Here is a 15,755-nt window from a genome sequence, read left to right as displayed (position 1 = left end):
GGAAATGGAGAGAAAGCGATTTTGTGTTTATATTGGGGACCGCCTCTACTATATGGCTGGCGTTGGCAAAGCATTTAGCGAAGCTTGGAAGCAAGGCAGAATGGTCTGAAGGCCGGTTTTAGTGAGCTCCTTGAGGTGATCCAAAGTTTTGTTTTCTTTTCTGTACTAAAAAAATTCTGTTGGCGGGCCTAGTCGTGGGCTGTGGAGTCGAGCGGGGCCACAGTGGACTTACGAGGCGTACACACTCCTTTGTGGGTGCATCAGCTGTCGGGATGCGCAGTGACGACTTTCGTGTCCAGGTGGCTAATCGATGCGAAGATCAGTTCCCGTAGACTGTGTATGGAGAAGTGATATGGGTTTTTTTGGGGGGATTTCATTGGTTTATATTAGGTTTTGAGATTTTCTAACGCCTCAAAAAAGGCTAAAACCGAACTTACGGCTCTTAAACATCCCTTCTCGCCGTTCCTTCATAGAGAATCTGCTTCCTGCAATATTTGCGTCTTCGTAAAATTAAGATGTGTTTAAAAGCACGCTCTCCTCACCTTGTATGAACGCTGTGTGATAGTTTTTCTGCAGGATTCTGCCCTAAACGACCCAAACCCGAAGTGGCGTTTCAGTGTTTTGGCTTTGGCATTGTTTTTTGGCTCGCTGCGAACGTGTTCGAAAACTCGTGTGCTGTAGTCAATCGCTTTCCATTCAGCTAGGGATTAGAGGATATACAAACAGGCTATTAAGGTTTCAGATAACATGCCGGAGAATCGCACGATTTGAAATAGCTGGTGGTAGGCGGGATAGCCACAAGCGTGTGAATATTGAAGTATACATAAGTGGTGCTGCCGAATAAGGAGAGGACATTTTTTTTGTGGGTCCAATGGGATACCAGGAGAAGACAGCGATCATTCACGGTTTTTGGCGGTGGCTTGGGGCTCTATTTGCATGTCTTCTTAGTGTGGCTAGTTATATCACTTAGTCTATACAGTCAAACGCCGCTAAAACGAACGCTTCTACTACGAAACAGCCAGTACAACGAAGTATGCCATATGGCCTGGCCAGAATCCGTTGTTTCCTGTGTATTGTGAATGTCACTACAGCGTAAACCACTACAGTGAATTTGCCTGTTTAACGAAAAACTGCTGCTTTCGCAATAGCTAAATTGTTGTTTTATGACGAATATGCCTACCCTCACACGAGGTAACGCGGAGCTTATAGGTGTGCCGATGACCGTGAGTACCCCAGTTCGATCACGGAGCTGCAGGAATCCATAAACTGTATAGTGCGTGTGGAGGAGCAGCATCGGTTGTGACGACCGAGGATTACGTTTCGGTGGACTACCAAGTCCTGGTTTGTTCTTACCTGACAACTAACAAAATTGTAGAGGCCATCAAAGAGGACGGGGACCTCACAAATGAGCAGACGAGCAGGAATAAGGAACTTGCAGATGAGTCGAGCGTTATGACTACCCGCGAATCGGTTGTGGCATTTGACAGCACGCCGTGAACCTTGACAGCATCAGGTCGGCGGTGGTTGCGCATTCAGTACGTCATACTGCTGTGCAGAAGAAAATTGTTGGGTTTTTGCGCCTATTGCAGTTTAAATCTGATTACTATTTCTATCAGTATGCGTATCTGCTTTATAGGGGGTCATTGAATTGCGCCACGCATATAACTAAGGGACGTGTGTAACGAACAATTATCAGCGTCCCACACTATTCGTTATACCGGCGTTTGAGTGTATATTGATGTCCGCGAATTTCGGGATATTTCAACAAACACACCTTTGAGGTTGCTGGCTACATTCCTCATGGCAAGGTGAAACGGTGGTGGGGAATAGTATCAGTCCCTGGGGTACGCCTGATAAAGTAGCAGGTGCGCGGAGGGCAGCCCTAACAAAAGTTGCTTGAATGTAGAAAGGGGGCGGGGTCGTTAAGGAGTTTTTTATCCATTGCATGAGCTGATGTGTTTGGAAAGGTGAGTGCCTCTACTTTGCGTGTTCCATGTACGATGCGAATAAAGACCCTGCGATTATCAACTTCTACGGGCTGGGCAGGGGGACCATGATTATGAATAAATGAATTGATAACCCGGCGGAATTGAAAGGTGCCATGCGTGCATGGAACAACAGACAGTTAAAGAGAAGTAAACGCTATAGGACATAATTTCACGCATGACTAAATATTTATTAAAATATCTAGTCTCAATACGGGGTGCCAGTTAATATCGATAAATTTAAGCACTTTCTTTGGGAAAAAGTGTCGACATGATTACATCTGTTTTCGTCCTCATTCGCATCTCAGGCGCCACACCCAAAACAACAACGCAGTTTGCCTTCATGCGCACCCAGGAGCGCGGAAACCTTTCAAGCTTGGCTTGGTACGAGTCTGCGTTGGGCTATGCTCCCCCCGCCAATGGTACTTCAGATGGCGTGCTGTTCAGCGTATACTACGCCCCGGTAAACGTCGGCGACGTCATCAACGCTACGGGAGACATTCCTCAGGAGGAAAATGAGCGTGAGTATGCCGCTCTACAACCACTGTAAAATTTGCAGGCGTTACAAACGCAGTGTTGTGAACACGATATTGTCTAGGCCCGCTGGTTTTACCCGGCGTTTGTGTGATCCTTTGGTTTATCTTCACAGTTTGGCTAACCATGTGAAGTGGTGGAGTTTATTGACCCGAATTTTCAATTGCAGAAGCTGACACGCACAGGCATGTGCATGACACGCGTCGCCCCGACTGCTACCAGTTGTTGCCCATGCCTGATGGGTATTGTTCGCAGTAATAGCGGGGATTTCTTATCAACAAATCATCATCAGCATCATCATCATCAGCCTGTCTACGCTTACTGCAGGGCAAAGGCCTCCCCCTTAGATCTCCAATTTTCCCGGTCATGTGCTAACTGGAGCCAATTTATCCCCGCAAACTTCTTCATCTCATCTGCCCATCGAACTGTCTGCCTCACCCTGCCACGCTTTCCTTCTCTAGGGATTTACTCTGTTACCTTTACTAACATCCTAACAACAATAGGATGTTATTATCCTATTAACAAATATCCTTATTAACAAATATTCCTACTATTGTTCTAATAACAAATGCTCTGCACCAAAGCTGAAATGTTTAATTACGGCAATGCACGGAAATATTTTAAGAACATTTGGCAAGGCAATTTTTCTTCAGAGTGGTCAAGAAAGTGCAGGTTTGGAAGAATTGCAAGAGGCTGAAAAAGGAGTTTGAAGCAGTCGGGGGCCTTCGCATTCGTGCAGCCAATGGCCAGGCTTTGAATCAAAAACTTCTATTACCTCCTGGTGTACAGACATATCGAAACGCTGCGCGGCAAAGACGCATTTCTCGACCCGTACACTGATCATGATGTCGGTTGGTTGCGGAAGAGGATTTGCTTTTTCGTTTTTCTATTGCACGTGGTTCCCTTGACGGCACCTATGGCGGTTGCCAACGCAGCAATAAGTTCACCTAATGATCCTAGTGTATTGCTAAGATTGTGTGCCTGCTACGCGTGCTTCAACTCCACCCGAAGCATTCCTACAAAAAGCTCAGGAGCTCTCATTACTCGAGATTACCTACGTTCACATACCGAAATAAGCGGAGCGAGTTTGGTTAGGAGCTGTAAACGTTTCGTGATTGAACTGCCTTGTCAACAAATTTATGTCGCGTCGTCTACAGAAGGCGGATCCGTACCAATGTATTGGCGGTTAAAAACACTAAACACCGCAGTATACAAACGCATAGAAACGTAATGTTTTCTCATTGCTTGCTGCGGATTATGAATCCTCGAGAAAAATCATACTTGACAAGCCTGACCAGCTGCTTCCATGTCGTGCGCCTATCGAAACTACTTCTTTGTGCTATTTTCCCATAGATTTCTCCGAAAGTTGGCGCCGCTGGAAATGCATTAGGCGATGCTCTTGCTTGTCAGCCCTTATCAAGAGGGCTCTCAAGGAAGTGTATTCTTAATATCAAATTTATGTAGCAATGAAATGAGTTGCCGCCTGAAAAAATTGCGTGCGTAATTTTCACCAACCATGTGGGCTCAAGGACTTTGGTCTACCTGAAGCAAGCCTCAGATTGCAACCATTTACTGGCTCAGCATTCATACCAGCTTGGATGCACGAGACACGTGTTTTTTGCCACCCTATGCATAGAGTTTTCTAAAGCTAGTGAGAACCTCTATGACCCTATGCCCTGCTTGCGTCGTCCGTGAGTAAATTTGTCCTGTAACCTCAATATGCACATCCTACTTGCCCACCATGTTGTTCACAAGCTTCCTATACGAGATCTGTGACAGTCTGCGAATGCCTAATGGTCTTGCTCTTCTCCTCGGGAAGTGTCACTAATACATTTATCTTGCTTCGACGCAGTGGCCTTGCGCCATGTCTGTTTTTGTGAACACATAGCCAAACAAGGCAAATGGTGAAATAATTTCGAGCACACAACTAACGCTAGCTCCACCTGGGTTCTAACAGCACCACCCTCCCTCCGACAACATCCACTGTGTTTTCTAAATGTTTTCTATAATCAGCCCACTAAAGGGCGCCTTAATGCGCACATATGCTGCTTTTCTTGCAGGTCTTCTGTCTGTGTCTATTTTCTGTGGTTCCTTGTTGTGCCATCCCCACTCTGAGTTCACAAGTGATGTATGCACCACATTTCAAAAGAAGAGATGTTGTACGCAGGAGCCATCCGCTAACCACGTAGACATCTGCCTCGTACTGAGCAGTGCATAATTTTTGTTGAGACGCTGACAGTCACCCTGTGATGTATCCAACCTATGCGCAGGTACAACGCTCAAATGTGTCGAAGAACTGGGCTGGGAGTTCTCGGGTCGGGATCCAGCCGGACGTCGAGTTATGGGTTGTGTGGCAGGGACCGGATTGGCCACAATGGTGGCCGCCTGCTCGGACTTCTTGTGGGAAGTCCCCGAATCCTGGAGCCTCAAAGAGGCATCCACTGTTCCCATGGCCTACTCAGCCGCGTACTTGGCGCTGCTGGTTCGAGGCAACCTGCAACCCGGAGAGACTCTTCTGGCGCAGTCAGGAAGCAGTGACGTCGCGCAGGCGGCCATTTCAATCGCCCTTTCCATGAAGTGCTGTATCTTTGTTGTCGTAGGTGAGCGTGAAGTTGGCGTATGCGTAGAAGATTGAGTGATCACGTGATGTGCTTCACGATAGCATCAGCATTGCTCGAGCTATTGCTGAGATGGGCTTGAAGAATAGCGTGGGTGTGCACCAATCTCTATCGAAACCCAGATGACTTGCTTTAGCCTTTATGTTTTCCTCCTTAAAGCAAGAAAAGAAGGCTCAAAAAACAAACATTAAATAACTGTCTATATCGACCACAGTAATGGCGAGCATTCATTTACATCTATACTGACCACTCGTGTGCAACGTTCACCATTCCTTGGAGCGTTGCAACCAATACTCGGCCATTTTCGTCAACTTAGGTCATACTGTACGGTTCGTGCCGTGATGTCTATGAGCATTACTCTACAGAAAAAGAACTAGTAGTAGATGCCTATAACGTTATACACCTGCAAAAAATAACTTAAATGTACTTACATGATTGCATACAAGCAAAAGCCCTGTCATTTCCAACAATGTGTTGCTAGAACCTGCACATATAAGCGTGTTGTTCATAACTTAGGTCGATATATTGCTTATAAGAAATATCTCATTTATTCATCTCCGCCACGCACGGCAATAGTATACATATGCGTGTGTGTGCGTGCGTGGTGTGGGTATATAGTAAAACGTACGGCCTAATAAATTATTATTGAAACAGAAATAACGCCGCAAAGCCAAAAACAACGGAACCTCAGAACAGTGCCTTTTGTTGTCGGAAGAAAAAACGACGGAGAAGTAAAATGAGTAAGATGTGAGATTTTGCACTCGAAACTATTTTTTTTTCGTACAAGTGGAATTTTTGTGAAGCAAATTGAACGGACACAGGCACCGAAGTTTGCGTTGGGCGAACAGGCGGAGGGTCCGCATGCAGCAACGATAAGTGAAAGACAACGAGAAGCAGCCCAAAATTTTCTTGTAAAGCCAAGTTCAGTGTCTTGCAGGCACGAAAAAGCTGACAGATGCACTAATCACTCCACTTCGTGGTGTAAAAAACGTCCGCTGACCTACTGTTCCCACGCAGGTAGCAGACGTGAATTAGGCTTTATGAACTCATTTCGATTCTGTCATCGCTGCCTGTTTGTGATCGTCCTTGCATGCTGTCACGACGAATATCTGCCGACCGCTAGCGTATGTGCGCATATCCTTTTCCTATTGGCTTTAAAAGGAATTGGCATTGTCGAAAAAAATCGTTGTGTGCCCTTGTCCCGCCACCCCTTTTATTTTTTCATCAGCTTGGACTTTCAAACTGAGGTGCTCAGTGTTTGCTGTGGTATTTAGATCCGTAATAAGAATCAATGAGAGGGCTGTACAGTTCAACAACATTGTCTAGAGAAGAAAAACATTTCGGCTTTCAGCCGTCCATGACTTTCTTATACGGTTTAAAAGCCTCTTGGCAAGACCCCCGTACGTCTCTACAGCTTTAACCGCAATGCGTAAAGACAAGTTTGGCCACGGCGGGCGTATTACGTTCCGATAAATTCACTTTCTTTGTTCAAGAGCATTGGTGCATGCACTCAAACCGCCGTTACCAGAAGGCGACTTGCGAATTCATCTATGCGATCTTCTTTTCAGCGTACACGTTGTATCCGGCTTGTAACCTTAGTAAAATTAGCAAAAACGCAATTGCTCACTTCGTAGCGTCTGCAGCGAAAGACTCCTAGTAAAATTCACGCACTAATTTTGGCCGTTTGCAGCATGCGCCTGCATGTGCGACACAGCACAGGTAATTTGAGCGGCCGTGCAGAAACAAAGCTTTCATGCTGGAATAATGCCTAAGTTACTGCACTTCACTGCCTGTGACAATAGTTGGTACGCGGCAATTTGAAAGCCACATTTTGATTGATATCGTTCGATCGTTCCATCATACTGCCGACAGATTGCACTTGCTCTAACCTTTGTGAGCCCGTTTTCTCCACTAATTTATCTGACCGCCAAGTGGTCCTGTGTGTCAGGTAGGTGTATTTATCTGTAACTATGCAAACACAGCTGTAATTGTCACACGACCACGGTTCTTGTTTCCACAGCTGTGCTCTTTGAGAAGAAAACCGTTGGCGTAGACGCAAGGTTTACTTCGTTGTAGTCTTTGCAGCGTCTTTGAAGCGCCCGACACTTCCAATAGTGCAGGAAATTCTGCTCTTCTTGTTATCAAATGCGCGTTTTTATAAAGCGTTTAAGAACGGAGATGTGGTACGTCCAGCCTTCGCGCCCGTCTGCTGAAGGTCGTGCCTGACGCAAGGGCAGGAACTGGTTTCGAGACCAGCCGGCGCCTCGCAGAAACAGGTTCCCATATCCATCGATAGAGGGAGCAGTGGTCTCGCAGGGGCGGGTTCCTCTTCCTCTTGCCAGGGGAAGAAAATGGGAGGCTACGGCACTGCTGTTCTCGTGCGAGACCCCGTTGACGTTCGAGCTGACACAAGAGAACCGCAGCTCCGCTCTTTCAGCAGATTTCAAACCGGGAAGAACGGGGTTTAATTATTTATCAAGACGTAACTTCGGATCAGGGTGTGATCTTCTTTCCCCTCGCAGTATGTTTTAGTCAACTTAATTTGCTTACCCCAGAGCACGGTGCCACACCACAATCTTTCACTTTTTCTCTACACCACTGCGGTGCTTCCTGACAGAAATGGTCGCGTAAACCACGTCCGAATGTGCAGTGACGCCGCTCCGACGAGTGCTGTTGCCCACCCGCCGCGTTGGTTCAGTGGCTAAGGCGTCGCGCTGCTGAGCACGAGGACGCGGGTTCGGTTCCCGGCCGCGGCGGCCGCTTTTCTGGGGGAAGTGAAAAGCAAAAAATGCCCGTGTGTTTGAGATTTCGGCGCACAGTAAAGATCCCCAGGTGGTCAAAACTAAGCTGGAGTCCTCCACTAAGGCGCGCCTCATCGCCTAACTAGCGTCAGCGCGACAAACCCCAGAATCAATCAATCAATCAATCAATCAATCAATCAATCAATCAATCAATCAATCAATCAATCAATCAATCAATCAATCAATCAATCAATCAATCAATCAATCAATCAATCAATCAATCAATCAATCAATCAATCAACCAACCAATCAGTCACTGCTGATGCTCGTTGTCGTGGTAATCGGCTCTTTGGCGCTTGTCGCAGATTCGTCTGAAGAGCGGGGTTTCCTCAGGCGCCGCTTCCCGCAGTTGAAGAACAGTCATCTTTTGAGCCCAGACGACCCGTTCTTTGAAGAACATATCACCGGTGTCACGATGGGAAACGGTAAGTAGAATTTGTTTTGGAGAATATGAACTGTACACAGTTCACATATGCATCGTACAGCTCAGAAAACACTGCTTAACATTTCTTTGAAATGCACTTGTATAGATTTGTATGTTCGGTTCATCGATTGCAGGCAAGGTAATGTGGCACTCGTGGTGGATGACCTAATAATAACGAAGAAGATTAAGGCTTTCTCGCTTTACTTGGGAAGTAACCGGTATGACCTTGTTTTGAAGACGTGCATCAGTCATACCAACACCGATTGCAAGCTTCAAAATTTGGTGAGGACCCGATGGGTGAGACATTACGACGACAGCCTTCGACAACCATGGTCTGCCAGGGCAGACGCTTGATTTGTACGAAAAGGATCGACAAAGCCGTGATGCAATGGATGATGGTAAACACATGTGATGGTACCGGCACGTATGAGAAGAGAGGGCTAGATAGAGATGAAAAGTTTCATTGTGCCAAGCGGAACTTGCTATGGAAGCTCCCCGGTGTGGTGACTTCTTAGTCCAGGAATCCTTGCGCTCTAGCTGCTAGACATACCCTGGAGACCTGGCTCTGTATCGAGGGCTACGTTAGCGCTGCTCTGGCCGAACAAGCCTTGAAAACGGAAGTACCGAGATCAGGAGTGTATTTGCAGTAGAAAATGTGGACCGACAGTTGCTTGGTAGGGTACTGAGTGAGATCTTTTTGCATCAACTGTCTGCCTATACTGCAGGCCTAGACGTCCTCATCAGCCTACCTTCTGGGCGGCATCCCCAGGCTGGACTAAATCTCTTGGCCTCCCACAGCCGAATTTTGCATATACTGACACCTGGCGATTCCCGAGCCGCCAAGTTTAAAGCTCCAACTTCACTCCGATACCTCAACGTCCACGAGGTCTCGCTCGAAGGACTCCTGTTCAGCGACAATTCCCGAACGAAGGCGGAGAAGCGACGGGTAGGCAAACTTGTACGAGAAGGCATCGTATCTGGGGCCGTGGAGCCATTTGACGCTGTACAGTTCACAAGGGACGAAGCAGAAGAGGCCTTCCGGTTCACGGCAAACCGAAACCTTCTGCACAAAGCAGTGATAGAGGTTAGTCGTCAAATCCAGTCCTCGTGCGTGCTGCGTGGTACTAGGGACCCCTTACAGAATGGTGCCACTGTGGTTTTGTAAAACGTACTATGGGCTTGTACCGTGGTACAGTAGCCTATTTTCAAAACAAGGACTCTTCAAGCTGAATTTTCGAAGCTTGCTTTAAGGCGACTTAAAATTCTCTGCCACACAGTAAAATTCCAGCACTGAAACAACACTGATGTATGCTCCCACAGCTAGTCAGCTGACACTAATCTTTAAAAAGCACTAAGCTTCTCCACATTAAAATCTGATTAAAGGCTTAGGAGTTCTTTCAACATGCGTAAACGTTTCGTCTGAAGATTTCAGAACACAAAGAAAGTTTGTTTTGGAGAATCAAAATTTCAAGTGTTCTTTTTTTATAAATTAGGCGAGAAAAACGTACCGCTGTTTCCAAAGCTGCATGCTTCGAGTCAAGTTGAGAGCGTCATCACATCCACCAAATTAAATCGCGAGAACTGATACCACGGAAGGAATCTTCGAGGCGTTACTTCGATGCTTTGACAGCGTCCCCAAGGGATGACGTCAGAAGCCATAACTTGAGAAAAAACAGACTTCTCCCTTTTACGATTTGCAGTGCCATCGCGAGGACGCCAGTGAGGCAAGGTAGTTGCATTTTTGTAGGTGTACTGCTTAATGCATTGCGCTCTTGTTTCCGAGCACGAAAGCAGACTACTCTAATTAATTGAGTTTCCTGGTTGTCTGTTTGAAGCTTATGGTACGTTCCGGACGTTAATGATGATGACAAAAAGTACAAGCAGAGGCCTACAGCCAGTGCACAGCAACTACACCAAGTTCAGTTCCCAGTGCATTGTACATAATATTGTTCGTATGGGTAATAATCTCGAGAATTACTGTACCATAGCGCCAACATCACTGACACCCCATTATCAAGGTTAATTAGAGCCTTTTTTCCACTCGTTATCATGCAGAATTTTTTACGTGGCGTCTTCCCACAGGTGCGACCGGAGGAGCCCGAACGAAATTGTGTACCTGCCTCACAGCTCATGGTAGACGCTGTTACGCGGACGTACTTTTACGCGCACAAGTCGTACGTAATCATCGGAGGTCTTGGTGGCTTCGGTCTGGAGCTAGCGGACTGGATGGTCACTCGAGGATGTCGAAGGGTTCTGCTCACTTCTCGCTCCGGAGTGCGGACGGGCTACCAGCGGCTGTGCCTGTACCGCTGGAAACTGATGGGTGCCAAGGCCATGGTCAGCACAGCTGACGTCTGCACTAAGGATGGAGCCGCCTGTGTCATCCGCGAGGCCACTGCTCTTGGGCCCATCGGTGGGATCTTCAACCTTGCTGCCGTGAGCTGCTTTCCTATGGACCAAAATTTAGGCCTAGCTACAAGCAAAAACAATGTCGTACGCGCACTTTACGATGTAATGTAATTGCTATCATCCTCCTGAAATGATCCTGTATAAGTGACCCTTTGCTTACGTTAGTCAAGATTAGACTGAGGTACAGGGATTTATAACTCCGCTTTAACAAGAGACAGCCGTCTGTCAACCACTTCCTCCATTAAATCAATGCGAGAACCAGGAGCGACAATAAGCCGTGGGTGTAGAAGGACATGAAGTTGTCCTTTTTCGGATAAGTGCCATGCTCTCTCTGGCCAGGGATGATGATAACCTGTGGGTATTCGTGCATCGCCACATGGAAACCCACGCACCACCAGCATACACAGGTAAGCTCTTCGAAGATACTTCAGTGATGCGAACGCAACAAAACGACCCAGAATTCTATTCGGCATTTCTCCATTTGGTCTAGTAGTACTCGAATTGCTTACGTTTACAATTAAAACTAAGAAGTAAGAGTGAATGTAAGAAAAACTTTGTTCGTGCTTAGGGACGGCCATAACTGCAGGCATCGCGCTCATCAGGATGATTAAAATGTTGCATAACAAGGAAGAACCAGCAGTTAATTTTTCTGTACTCCCAAACATCATGTTCCTGGGATTTGCGCAGGAGCCGCCATAATTCGCTGCCTTATTAAAACTTCTACCCCAGCGTAACGAAAGAAGCATACCGAACAGAAAGGTCCCGCAAGCGCACGTCCTCCAAAGAAAGCAAATGCGAAGTGGTTCACCATATTTTATTGCTGAAATAGCTATATATTTTATATACTTAGAAGACACAACGACAGCGGGGAAACATGGCATTGGCCGCAGTTTTGCGAAGGTGGTTGGTTGGGGTTCCACTCGAGCAGCATGTTTTTCTACGGTTTCTGTCTATCTTTCGAACAAACCACTTCCCCTTTGCCTTCCTGGGCACTGTTAACTGCTATCCTTTCTTTCTAAGTTAATGCTACTGGCCCAATATTTCCAATTGAATCAGGCTGTCGAATTAGGCGGTCGAATCAGGCTGTCAACATTCCGGGTCAACGTTAGCTGGTGTTTTCTCTGCGATTTTCTCTAGCCGGTCATGATCGATTCGCGGGATCCCAATTTAGACAAACGGTCCAAAATCGTAGTGGGATAATTGAATTTCGGTGCTAGACATTAGTCAATGGTGTGGACGCGTTGGTTCGCAAACACCGACACTCGAACCGTGGAATTCGCAGTATCGTCGACAACGAGGCTCCAAAAAACGCAATGTGTCAAACTTCACGGCTGCACCTCTCGGGGATAAAATACCCAGCAATCAGGCAAAGCCACTAATCCAAAACTGGTGAGTTTTTATGATTGCGCTTTGTACGCACAATGAACGGTTAATCGTTTTTTTAGCTCAAGAAACACTCACTCAATCTCGATCCGAGGCATTTGCGTCGCTTTCCAGCGCTAAACTCGCAGGGTTTCATGACACCCGCACGCCCCCTTATTAAACGTGCCAAGCATCATGCAATGCTTCGCCAAAATTCAGCAGGGGGTGTTCGCGCCCGTAAAAAACTTTAAACAGTCAAAGCTCACTGCCTTTTTTGCAGCTGAATAAAGTTTTGCTTCACTGAATACAATGGGCTTTAATTCCTCGCAGATGTATGTATTAGGTCGCTTATATCAAATACCGCTTATAACAAAATTTTTCGCCAACCGGCTAACTTCGTTATGACCCTTATTTCTGCCTTAGTTTAACGAGACCCTCGTTTTCCTATTATGATTCGCTATCTATCTATCTATATATATATATATATTTTGTAATGCGGGTTTATTGCCTTGACAACGGAAGGAAGGAGGGGCACTCAGCTGTGGCAAGCGGATCGGTGGTCCAGCCGGCAGAAAGTCTCGAGCACACTTCACGAGCTTCACGCCGACGACGCTGCGGCTGCGGTGGCTCACCCTGTTGCCTTGTCGTCATCTGTACAATCCGGGTGGTTAATCCCCTTGAGCGGGCGTACACCAATCACAGGGACAATGCTGACTGTTGTTGTGGCCGCGTAGCTTATCCGTTGTTCTTTAGTGCTCGCATGGTGGCTGCGGGCTACTTGCTCGTCTTTCGCACTACAATTACCCCCCACGGCGAAGAGAGCCACCCTGGCGACCTAAGGGCACGTCACGACGGAAGGGTCGTAGTACGGCTTGAGGCGACGCACGTGTACCGTTTCGCGTCCGCTGCAGCGCCGGTGAGGCGACGGGGTGAGTGGCTCCACAACGTAATTAACGGGGTAGGTTCGTTCGAGTACTCGGTATGGTCCATGGAACTTGGAAAGGAGCTTGGTAGAAAGTCCAGCGGTAGTGGCTGGTACCCGAAACCATACGAGAGAGTCCGGAGAGAAAGTCACTTCTGGGTTGTCAGCGTCACGCCGATGTTTTTGGTGGAATTCGTCTTCGGAGGTAAAACTGCGGGCAAGCTGACGACACTCCTCAGTGTGGCTGCAGAGTTGAGAAACAGGCGTGTATTCGGAAGCGTCGGGTCGGTAGGGTAGAATGGTGTCGAGAGGGCAGGATGCTTCACGGCCATAGAGGAGGAAGTAGGGCGAGAACCCTGTAGTAGTCTGCGTCGCGGTGTTATACGCGTAAGTCACGAAGGGGAGAATCGCATCCCAATCGGAGTGGTCAGCAGACACGCACTTGGCGAGCATGTCACCAAGGGTGCGGTTAAATCTCTCCGTCAACCCATTAGTCTGGGGATGGTAGGCTGTAGGGCTGCGGTGGGTGACGTTGCATTCTTTGAGGAGAGCCTCGGCCATTTCTTACAAAAAGACACGGCCCCGGTCACTTAGAAGTTCTCGTGGTGCTCCATGACGCAGGATGAAATGGTGCAAAATGAAGGTAGCAACTTGCTGTGGCAGCCGATAGCGCGGTGGTCTCAGCGTATCGCGTAAAGTAATCGACGGTGACGATGGCAAGGATGTACAAGGCAGGAGAAATATCTGCCCCGCTACCTCTTCGTTAACAAGCTCCTTGATGCCGTTCAGTAGGGACAGATTTTCGGCGACTGCCAGGCCACAGAGCGGCTCCTCACGCTCCACAGTGCGGCGAGTGAGGCGACGCTGCCTCCGCAGCTCGTTATAAATTTGTAACAAGCTGATCATGTCTCTGACGCATTGAGGATTTTTCGCCAGCAGCATCTGGAACGCGTCCTCATCTATTCCCTTCAGTATATGTTTGATGATGTCTTGCTCAGGCATGGAAGGATCCACGCGCCTGCAATGGTCAACCACATCCTCGATGTAGCTGGTAAAGTTCTCGCCGGCCTGTTGAGCTCGCTCTCTCAAACACTGCTCCGCGCGAAGCTTGCGAACCGCTGGCCGGTCAAATACCACCGAAAAGTTCGTTTTAAATGCGGTCCAGACTGCGTGATCCTCTGGGTGGTTGTGATAATATTTTTCGGCAACTCCCCTCAAAGAGAAACTCACATTATTTAGCTTCATAACATCGTCCCACTTATTGTGCGCGCTTACCCTATCGTTAGCCGAAATCCAATCTTCGACGTCCTGGTCGTCTGCGCCAGGGAACAACGCCTGGTCACGCTCGCGGATCACCCCGGAGCAGATGGCAGCCGATGGCGAAGGCGATGTCATGTTTTGGGCGTCGCTCGTCATGGCTGACTCAGCGGTAGAAGGCAAGATGAGACTCCAGAGCTCTAAGCTTGCGGGTACACGCGGTGAAGCTGAGAAGCGGGACGAGGATGGAACCCGCACACTCCACTAAAATTATGGCGAGGTTTATTGGCGGGATGGCCGCAAGGCGTTGAAACGCGGAGAGGCTCAGCTGAGTCCGAAGTGGTTCTACCGTGCGCGCTCAGCTCTCGTGTCAACACGCTGGTGATGATGATCTTGAGTCTTGCCAGGATGATGATGCACGTCGCATGAGTTAATACGCTCTGCTGGCTGTTCTTTCAACTTCACCGCTATGTAGCCGCACTGCGTTACGTCGATGGTGGCTAGTATTCCTCTGTACTATATATATATATATATATATATATATATATATATATATATATATATATATATATATATATATATATATATATATATATATATATATATATATATCAGTGTGTCGAACCGCAAAAAATACGGGTTCGGTTACGGTTCGGGATCAGGTAAATTTATTTTTTTCCGGTTCAGTTCCGGTTCGACTAATTCTATCTACGAACCGGTTCGCGAACCGGTTCAGAACTTAATTATTACCAAGGCGCGAGAAATAAGTTTTGTGTACTTTAAATTCATCAAAACTGAAGTACTTTTTTTTTCACTCAAACTAGTGGTTTTTTGAAAATGTGAAAATGAGCTGCAATACTGCTGTCACATTTGAAAATCTAGGCTATGTGTAAGAGAAAATGTACCAGCCTCTTTTTCACCACCCCTACTGTCGTCCTAGAGACTACACAAACCCACCGTCAAAAGGCATGAGCGTGTTAATAATTGTTGTTCCTTTCTTCGTTTTATTGTACTGCTTGAATGCTACTAATGACTTAAGACATTGCCCACTTTGCTTGAATTACTTCCTTGTTACGTCACTGCTGATGCTGGGTGGCAGAAAAGTTGAAAGTTTTTTCGGTGTTTCTCACCACTTCTTGTAAATATAACGTCGTTAACTAGTCACCAAAGGCAGATCTTTCGAATAAGGCAAGGTAGGGCTTCGTTTTCATTGTCCATTTAGGATCTTTGGCCAAGCATGTAAGACGACGCGGCGGAAAAATGTCTCCGACCAAGGGCTGCGGCCCCTTCGTTATCGGGCTTACTGCGACAATCAAGAGCGAATGCTCCCTGAAAAACAATCAACAAAGAAAACTTCCACGTAAAGTGCGCAAACACACGCCCGCGCACACAACATGCCGTTTTATTCGCCTGTGAAGAGCAGCTTTACCTGTACAAGAGACT

The 15,755-nt window shown here is 47.2% G+C and overlaps 1 protein-coding gene across 1 annotated transcript in view; it reads left to right on the top strand.

The window, feature by feature from the left end:
- LOC144138000 (fatty acid synthase-like) overlaps positions 1-15,755 on the top strand; it is an 87,254-nt gene that overhangs the window by 56,121 nt on the left and 15,378 nt on the right. The window contains exons 18-22 of the mRNA XM_077670031.1: positions 2,294-2,506; positions 4,790-5,119; positions 8,244-8,363; positions 9,088-9,446; positions 10,445-10,798. Coding sequence (XP_077526157.1) covers positions 2,294-2,506; positions 4,790-5,119; positions 8,244-8,363; positions 9,088-9,446; positions 10,445-10,798 — 1,376 coding nt within the window. The remainder of the gene's footprint in view (positions 1-2,293; positions 2,507-4,789; positions 5,120-8,243; positions 8,364-9,087; positions 9,447-10,444; positions 10,799-15,755) is intronic.

The sequence above is a fragment of the Haemaphysalis longicornis genome, unplaced genomic scaffold, assembly GCF_048455015.1.
Source record: "Haemaphysalis longicornis isolate Haplotype H1 unplaced genomic scaffold, Haemaphysalis longicornis Haplotype H1 scaffold_5, whole genome shotgun sequence".
Taxonomy (NCBI): domain Eukaryota; kingdom Metazoa; phylum Arthropoda; class Arachnida; order Ixodida; family Ixodidae; genus Haemaphysalis; species Haemaphysalis longicornis.
This window is presented reverse-complemented; position numbering and strand designations above follow the sequence as displayed.